Genomic DNA, 9,908 nt, shown 5'->3' with positions numbered 1-9,908 from the left:
TTTAGATGAATTAGATTGGGTTAAAATAAATTTGGGTTGAATCCAACCCATTTAATTTTATTAATAGGTTAACGGATTAGATGAATTAGATTGAAGCTCAACCCAATCCAAATACAACCCAACCCGTCTAATTGCCACCGCTAGATGTTCCCAATGCATGTGGGTAATAGGAGATCCCGAGCATTACCATTTATTCAAGGATCTCTCTCTCTAGGCTGTCAATGGGTCCTATTAATATTTTATTAACCTAGTTTTGCTAGGACATGGTTTTAGCACCACAAGTGAAATTTAAGCCTTTAATGCATTGAGCGGTACAAGATCACCCTTGTGATGTTGACTTTAAGAGCTGCGATCCTTGTATGGCTGAATTGATCATAATTTTGACTTTTGGCCTTGTGATGTTGACTTTTGGCTTCAGGCTTTGGTCCGGGTTCATTTAATTTTGGTAAAAGCTCAACTCCAACCTGCCCATGATTAGATCTTTAAAAAGTAAATACATGTATATTTTTTATCTGTTGCCTTGGGAAACGTGCTGATACAAAGTAACAAATCAAATTAAATCTTTTAACTTTATCCTCTTAATCAAATGAAATACTAACAAGAAGGCTTTCAAAACATTTTACAATATTGATGTAGATACCATCCATAAGTGCACTTTTCATTACAAACACCAAAGTACCAAACTTCATTTAATCTCTTAAACCACCAAATAAAAAAACAAAAAGCTCAGGAGTGGAATTCATACAAAATGACCATTAACTACTTATTGCCTAAAGAAAAATATTTATTTTATAATACTGCTACTTGCTTAAGCTCCACGTCCAAGCTTCCATGCAGGAATTCTAATTAAGCTAATAATCCATCCATTTCTCTCTCTCCTCACTCATCATCTTGCACTCAAACTAGTGAAGATTAATACAAACGCCTGCATAAAGCAAGGCCATCGCCAATGGAAAGATGGGATAGTTCAATGCGAGAATCAGAAACCAAGTAGCTGTTTAACTTTAACATGGAGTCCCTGTACTTCCTCATAACTTCTGACATCTCATCACCCTCTGCATGTGCAACTGAGCCAAACCACAGTGTGTTGTCGTATGCAATAATTCCTCCTACCTTCACCAATTGTATCAGTATTTCATGATACTTGATGAAGTTTTCTTTGTCAGCATCCACTAATACAAAATCGAAACCATCTTCACCCTGCAAAATAAAAACTTTGATTTTTCAACCCTAATCTTAACTTAGACTATTAATGTTTGGTTTGATTTTTCACCCCTACCTATCATAAAGTGAATCATGCATGGAATAGGGAAATATGAAGAAAACAAATATTATTGCTTTCTTATGTGTGATGTATAAGGAACTATGAACTCACATTGCTCAACATTTCCTTTATTACCAACATGGCATCAGACTCCATAAAGTTGATCTTGTGCTCCACGCCAGCCTTGCGGATAAATGGCAATCCTAGCTCAAAGGCTTTTTTATCAACATCAATTGCTGTTACCTACAAAGAAAAGTTTCACATATTCTATTGCTAAATTTAACTAAGTAAATAGTGTAGAGTATAAACAATTAACAATTAATGCTACATAAATATATCATCTCAATTAAGGTTTTTAATATCGAATCAGACAACAAACCGATTAAGGATTCAGTTTCTGAGTCAAACAGTCCAATCATTTGAACCGAACGGATGGCCCATAGTGTGTCCCCATCTGATCCGGACTGTGTAATTCGCGGTTCTAACCCAAGGCTAAAACCAAAAATATATAGATATTCTGCAACCGTGGTTGCGTGCAACCCTTGTAAATTCTTTCTAAACTCCCATCTGCCAACCAAAAACAAAATAGTATTGGGGGTATAGGATGAGACTTGAGAGTTACCAACCTTGGCGTCTTCTGGCAGTGCAAGAGCAGTGGTGAGAAGAGAATAGCCAGTAAACACTCCGATCTCTAATGTCTTCTTGGCATTCATAACCTTTAAAAGCATTGATAGGAACTGTGCTTCATCTGGCGCCAAGCTCATTATGCTCCTATACCATGTACATGTTTCCCAATAAACAGTTGAAGATTAAACTTAAACCATCTTGTTAATTAATTATTTACCTCCAAATTAAAGCAACCTCGTTACTGAAAGGAACAAATTAAGAAAAAGGAAGAAGAACAAAGAGTAAACTTACATGAAACCATACTTCTCAGCTGTGGCCTCTCTAATTTCTTTAAGTTGCTCATGCTCCCTTGGATAAACACTTGTTTCTAAGATATACTGCAACATGAAAAAGGCGTATTAATTACGACCTTTTGATTTTGATTTTACTCATCAACACCCAGAAAGAATACAATAATTGAAGACCTTGGAGAGAGCTTCGCTTTGGAGGATGCTGCTCGAAATGCCGTCTGATCCCATGGCTTAGTACTTTGGAGAGAAATATTGATGAAATGCAAGGCAAAATGAAGGCAAATGCATGATGAAGAGAAAAGTTAGAATTTATAAAGCCTGCTCAATGCATACTTTATGTGGAATCAATAATTCACGCCTTAAATGCATACGGCCCGCTTCCAGCTCATATTTGCATTTGTATTCTTTTCAAAGTGAACCTAAAGCTCAGTTTGTATTTGTATTTTTGCATTGTACATATTTACATTTATACTCCTTCCAAACTTGATCAATAATTCATGCCTTAATTGCATAGGGCCCATAATGGCTGTTAGAGATAAAGAGACAAGACTGGCATGGGAAATCCGCTATGCGCTATCTTAATGTAATTTGCCTTCTTGATTCTCGGACGCCCCATGGGGATCTCTACTCCCCATATTTTTTCATAATGTCAATTATTTTATTTTTATTTTTTTATTTAAAATTTAAAAATAAAATATTTATAATTTATAATTCTATTAAGAAAAGATAAAAATATATTTAACCATACTTTTTAAAAATATTAATATACATATATGTATACAAACATATATAAGTGGGGATTCTCATGGGATGGAGATCAGGCGCCCTAAGGGGTGGGGAGTGCTCTCCCATCCTAGCCCTTTCCCCCATGGGGGAAAATCATCCGCCCTAAAGGGTGGGGAGTGCTCTCCCATCCTCACCCTATCTCCTATGGGGAAAATCATCATCATCCTCATATTCGGGATAGGAACCCATACGATCGGGGAAATGAGAAAAATTGTCATCACTACTTGTGTAGCACCTTTTTGGATTTATCAAATAATTAAAAACAAATCTTAAATCACACCCTTTGGATGTATTTTATAGCTCCTTAACATCATATCATCTAATTCATTCAAGGTGAGGTCACATCAATAATACATCGAGGGCTGTGATTCACAACTTTAGTCCAAAGGCTACAACATGCTTAACAGATGTTTCTCCACTAATGCATCACTAGCAGTTAGTATTGTGCCACATGTCCCCAACCTCTATATTTGTATCCAAGGATATTGCCTATAATGCCCATTAGATTAAGAAATCATTTACCTGACTGTGCAAGGAGTAAAAAAAGATAAATTACAAATTATTACCCCTTAAGTTTACAAATTCAACACTTTGCCCCCTGTATTAACATTCTGTTACTTAACTTCCAAAAGATTCCCATCTGATGGACATGTGCTCAATAATAATCATAACCCAATAATAATCACCCCTAATATATTATAAGCCAAAAAAAAAGGTTACCTGATGTCATATTTCTCAGTAATGGTCTCTTTGACTCTTTTAAGAGCGTGTTTGATAACATGATTTGAAAACAAAAAATAATAAAGTTTTATCGATGCGTCAAATGTTTTTGTTTTTAAAAACAAAATCAACCATGTTCTCAAAAACCCTTTAAGTTGCTCATATTCCCTTGGGTAAAACACCTATAAATAAGCGTACTAAAACACCTATAAATAAGAGTACCGTGAAGCCATCGATATGATACGATACACTCAATACAAGGCATATCATATTGAAATTTTAAACTTTATTGATAATAATTCAAGGTCAATGGAGGATGCTTTTAGGGGAAAAGTGTTGAAATTCAAGGGCAAGGAAGAGGAGGAGAAAGATTATTTTAAGAAATCCTGCCAATGGCTCCTATTCAAGCTTTATTATAACAAACGACTTTTGCTAAGACATTAACTTTAGCCCCACAAGTGAAATTTAAGTCTTGGATGCATTGATCATATCAATGACATCCATACAACATCACCCTTGTAATTTAAGAACTGAGAAGTTGACTTTAAAAGATGAGATCTTGTAGCCAAGTGTGGCTGAATTGATCATAAAGTGTCTACTTAAAGCTAGTTCCCCATCTTAGTTCACTTCATCCTCATTAGACCTGTTCATGGGTCCTTGCACATTTTACATTGTTTTGGCTTCGGACTTCAACCTGCGCTCATTTAGACAGTGTTTGGTTTGAACGAAAATGTAAGGAAAGGAAGGAAAAGGTAGGGAAACCCATATAAACCATGTATAAGTTTCCCTACTTTTTTCTACCATTCCTTATATTTTCTTTTAAGCCAAACACAGCCTTAAATTTTGGTAAATGCTCAACTCGAGCCTGACCCATGAATAGGTCTTATCCTCAATGTGGCTTGGAATCTACTTATCTTTTATTATAAGATGTCCCTCATAACACATCTTTAAAAATAAAAGGTTTCTACATCTTATAAACTTCCAATGAACTGAATAAAAATCAGATGATCCACATCTTACATCATCTAATCAGGTGAAGCTCACTTGAGGTCTTGGTTAAACGAGAGAAGCATAAGGGTGTGTTTGGCACTTGATAGAGGAATTCGGATTGGCTCCCCACGGAAGGCACCCTATAGCACATCTCAGTGTGCATTAGGAGCAGTTTCCTTACTTGTCATGAAGAAACTAGTGAATGACACCATATTTAGTACGGGGAATCAGTAATGTTAAATTTACATTATGGAATCAATATTGTTAAATTTATATGTATTGATGTTTTAAATAATTATTAAAATTAAAAAAAATAGATTTTCAATAATTATTAGAATATGGATAATTTTCTTTTGTTATGATACGTAAAGGGTTAATGATTAAGTGAGATTGATAGAATGTAGGCAGAAGTGGTTGTGGATAAACACTTTTGCACTTTCTGCATTTTTTAGGAATTGATTGAAAATGGTGGTAGTTAGGGGTGAGCAAAAAAACCGGAAAAACTAAACCAAAAAATTGGTTAACTGAACCGGTCAGTTCGATTTCGGTTCGATATTCTTAAAAAACAGATAGCTTCAGTTAACCATTTAAAAAAACCAGCAATTAACTGAACCGATCGATATATATACAATAATATATATTTATATTATATATTATATTATATTTGTTTACTTTTTTTTTTGAAAATCGAATAAACAATTTCGACAGTCTAAGAGACTTTCAAACTCTCTTTGAAAGTTTCAAAGAGAATGTTTTGGCCTTTGCTAGAGTGCCAGATTACCAAACTGGAGATTGCCAGTCTCTCAGTCTCGAAAATTGAAAATTTTTTAGGCCTTTCTTCTGTTTTGTGATTTGTTTCTTTTGTTTCGGGGGATTTCCATCAATTTCTTCGAATCAGACTCTCACAGTCTCTTCTCTCAGAATCTCAGTTCTCTTCTTCCCCAATGGACCGACGGCCTTCGATGCTCCGCCCTCCGACCGAATCATCGACGGCTTCCGATGATCGAGTCACCAATGTTCGACACTCCGACTAGGCGACAAACTGTCTGTCTCACCTCACTCTCTGTTCTGTGTTCTCTCTCTCATACTCTTCTTCTTCTTCCCCAACGGGCCAGACCTACTAACGGGTAAGCCTTCGACTGACGTTTGGCGCCTCCTCTTAGATTCAGCCTTCACTCTCTCAGATTGGCATCTAGTGTCTCCTCTCAAATCTGAAATCTCAATCTCTCATCTCTCAGTCTCACTCTCTCACTCGACAATCAGACTCACTGATCTCTCTCAATCTCTCTCTTTCACTCTCAGTCTCAGTTCATAGTTCACAATTTTGTTCAGTGTTCACCCTCTCCAAACCATCGTCAGGGAAGGTTTTTCCCCCTTCTAATAATCTCGAGGTCATAAAAAAACCCAAAAAACCAAACCGTGGTTAACCGGTCCACCAGTTAATCGGTTAACCAGTTGCATCAGTTCGGTTTCGGTTTGGTTAAATTGAAAACTGAAAAGTTCGATTCGGTCCATAAAATCATCCCATGGTTCGGTCGTGAGCACCCCTAGTGGTAGTGGGTTGTGGGCTTTAACAGCAACTTCTCAAAAAATACCATGTGTCTAAATTTGAAAAATCCACGTGTCTGAATGGTAGGGACTGTAGCTTGAAAGTACGATGTGCACACCTGACTATGCAAGGTGTGGCACATTTCTGTCCACATCTTGTGTTTGATTACATGCATCACAACTACAACATGTGAGATTATCTATGTCGTTAATCATTAAAATATAATATTTTACTTTTTAGTAATATATAAAATATAAAAAACATAAATAAATTACAAAAAAAATAATTAATAAAAATAATATTAATAATTATTAATAATACTAAAAATAATATTGATAATATTTCATCACAAATAATGATATTAATATTAACTAAAATTAGTAATAATAAAAATTAAAAAATAATTATTAATATTAATAAAAATAATATTAATAATTAATGATTAATAGAATAATGTTAACAATAATTAACAGTATTAATAATAATATTTGATAATAATTAATAATATTGTTACTAATAACTAATAATTAACAATGATTAATATTATTAATAAAAAAATATTCAAAACTTATTAATTAATAAAAATATTATTAATAATATTACTAATATTGTTTTATGAAGTTATTGGCAATTTGACATTACTACTATTTATTTATGTAAAATGACATGGTTTTTAAAACTGGACCGGACCGGACGGCCGGACCGAAAAATCGAGAACCAGTCAAGTGACCTATTCCGTTTTTCGCCAAAAAACGTTGATTTGGTCAGCAAACTGTTGACCCAAGCAGTTGAACCGTTCGATTCGTTCAAACCGTTCAACGGTTTTGATCGTTTTTTATTTTTTTATTATTTTCTATTTTTTCTGTCAGAACGGGCCGACCGTTCAACCCGGTAACCGGACCCCTGACCAATTCGTTCTTTGGGTCAGTTTTAAACACCTTGTAAAATAATAAATAATAAAATATACATTTATCCAATTAAATGTTATTACTTTTTCCATGGTTTTCAAAATCGGACCGGACCAGACCGTCGAACTAGAAAAACCGGGAACGGGTCAAGTGATCGGTTCCGTTTTTCACCAAAATCGGGTTATGGCAAAAAAACGTTGATTTGGTTAGTAAACCGTTGACCCCGTTGAACCGTTCAAATCATTTGAACCGTTCAACAATTTTGATCTTTTTTATTTTTTATTTTTTTATTTTTTTGTTAAAATGGGTTTATCGTTTGACCCAGGAACCAAACCCCTTACCAGTTTGTTCTCTGAGTCGTTTTAGAAACCTTGTAAAATAGTAAATAATAAAAAATACATTTATACAATTAAATGTTAATACTTTTTCAATGGTTTTCAAAACTTGACCGGATCGGACGATCGAACCAAAAAAACTAGGAACTGGTCAGGTAACCAGTTCCGTTTTTTGCCAAAACCTGATTTTGGCCAAAAAACATTGATTTGGTTAGCAAACCGCTGACCCGAGCAGTTGAACCATTTGAATCATTCGAACCGTTCAACAATTTTGCTCATTTTTTATTTTTTCTATCAGAACGGGCCAACCATTCGACCCAATAACCAGACCCCTGACTAGTTCGTTCTCCGAGTCGATTTTAAAAAGCTTGTAAAACAATAAATAATAAAATATACATTCATCCAATTAAATGTTATTACTTTTTCCATGGTTTTCAAAACCGGACCGGACGATCGGACTGGAAAAACCGGGAACCTGTCTGGTGACCGGTTCTGTTTTTCGCCAAAACTGGATTTTGGCCAAAAAAACGTTGATTTAGTCAACAAACCGCTGACCCGGGTGGTTGAACCGTTCGAACCGTTCAGTGGTTTTGGTCGTTTTTTATTTTTTTATATTTTCTGTCAAAACAAGCCAACCGTTCGACGTGGGAACCAGACCCTGACCGTTTCATTCTCCGAGTCGGTTTTAAAAACCTTGTAAAATAATAAATAATAAAATATACATTTATCCAATTAAATATTATTACTTTTTCCATGGTTTTCAAAACTGGGCTGGACCAAACGGGCAAACCAGAAAAGTCGGGAATCGGTCAGGGGACTGGTTCCATTTTTCGCCAAAACCTGATTTTGACTAAAAAAGTTGATTTGGTCAGCAAACCGCTGGTCATGGCGGTTGAACCGTTTGAATTATTTGAACCATTCAAAGGTTTTGATCTTTTTTTATTTTTTTATGTCAGAACAGGTTCGACCGTTCAACCTGGGAACCGGACCCTTAACTGGTTCATTCTTCGAGTCGGTTTTAGAAACCTTGTAAAATAATAAATAATAAAATATACATTTATCCAATTAAATGTTAATACTTTTTCCATGGTTTCAAAACTGGACCAGATCGGACAGTCGGACAAAAAAAAACCGAGAACTAGTCAGGTGACCAGTTCCATTTTTCGCCAAAACCGGATTTTGGCCAAAAAAGATTGATTTGGTCAGCAAACCGCTGACCCGGGCAATTGAACCGTTTGAACCATTCAACAATTTTGACTATTTTTTATTACTTTTTATTATTTCTGTCAGAACGGGCTGATCTTTCTGTTTGAACAGTCGAACCATTCGACCTGGGAATTGGACCCTTAACCGGTTCATTCTCCAGGTTGGTTTTAAAAACCTTGACTTTTTCATGCAAACTCAAATAACATGATATATGAAACGGTAAATATTAGATGCAAAATAAGAGATAACTCCTCGTCCCATACAACAACATAGTATAGTTTAATCCATGAGATAAACCCATGGATGATAAATTGGCCCGTGGTGTGGACCAATCTAAGAGATAGTGTGAATTGGTCCACACCATGAACCAACCGAATGCCCTAAGGAATCGTGGTGCATACCAAAACTCAATATATGATGGATGTTCCATGAAACCGGACACCACCTTAATTAATATTTAATTCAATTTGCTTATTTAAATATTATTCATATTGGTTAATTTGTTGACTATTTCCGGAACACCCCTTTTGTTGATTACATACACCCCTTACCATTGTCACGATAAACTGAACTACAAGAAGTATTTGTTATAGTAAACTACGGGGATGGGGGTGTCCTCAAAATGACCTAACAATCAACATAATTTTACCTTTGAACCAATTCTTCTCGTAGCCCTTCTTATTGATTATTTAATAAAATATTATAATTACTGACTATTACTAATAAATACTGTTAATTTAATTTAATTTTGGTAATTATTAATTTAATGAATATTGTTATTAAATCCTATACATAAATTTAATATTTACTGTATAACTAAATAATATTATTAAAACTATCATCAATGATTATTTAATTAAATAGTATAATTACTTATTATTATTGATAAATGTTGTTAATAACATTTTGACAACCAACGGTTCGACCGTCCGGTTCAAACGGATGGCCCGTTCTGACAACAAAAATTATGGAACCATTCTGGCCACCGGTTTTCGGGTTGATAGTTTGATCATCCGATTTGAACAGACGGTCCGTTTTGATAACAAAACTTATAGGAAAAAAATTGAGTTTGTGAGGTGCATTAAGTAGTATCATACGTGTTATGTCATTCGAGCGTGTGACTCATATGACCCGAAAATTAAACTGTTTAGGCCACCGGTTTTTGGGTCGATAGTTCGACCATTCGGTTCGAACAGACGGCCCGTTCTAACAACAAAAAATCACAAGAAAAAA

General features: G+C 35.0%; 1 protein-coding gene across 1 annotated transcript; it reads right to left on the bottom strand.

Annotated features, from left to right (window-relative positions):
* Window positions 1–543: 543 nt before the first annotated feature.
* On the bottom strand, window positions 544–2,620 carry LOC104611136 (flavonoid 3',5'-methyltransferase-like). The gene is made up of 5 exons (XM_010278067.3): window positions 2,356–2,620; window positions 2,183–2,268; window positions 1,891–2,035; window positions 1,376–1,507; window positions 544–1,200 (listed from the first exon to the last, which is right to left on the bottom strand). Exons 1-5 carry the CDS (start codon window positions 2,407–2,409, stop codon window positions 913–915), a joined length of 705 nt encoding a protein of 234 aa, XP_010276369.1. The 5' UTR covers window positions 2,410–2,620; the 3' UTR covers window positions 544–912.
* Between the last annotated feature and the right edge of the window lie 7,288 nt (window positions 2,621–9,908).

This window comes from Nelumbo nucifera, chromosome 2 (assembly GCF_055504915.1).
Source record: "Nelumbo nucifera cultivar China Antique chromosome 2, China Antique-T2T, whole genome shotgun sequence".
NCBI lineage: Eukaryota > Viridiplantae > Streptophyta > Magnoliopsida > Proteales > Nelumbonaceae > Nelumbo > Nelumbo nucifera.
This window is presented reverse-complemented; position numbering and strand designations above follow the sequence as displayed.

Excerpts from the sequence above, each read along its gene's own strand:
- LOC104611136 (XM_010278067.3), bottom strand. The coding sequence starts at position 2,409 with ATGGGATCAGACGGCATTTCGAGCAGCATCCTCCAAAGCGAAGCTCTC. Across the intron at positions 2,269-2,355 it reads AAAGCGAAGCTCTCTCCAAG|TATATCTTAGAAACAAGTGT; the intron begins GTCTTCAATTAT and ends TTCATGTTGCAG. Across the intron at positions 1,201-1,375 it reads TAAAGGAAATGTTGAGCAAT|GGTGAAGATGGTTTCGATTT; the intron begins GTGAGTTCATAG and ends TTTATTTTGCAG.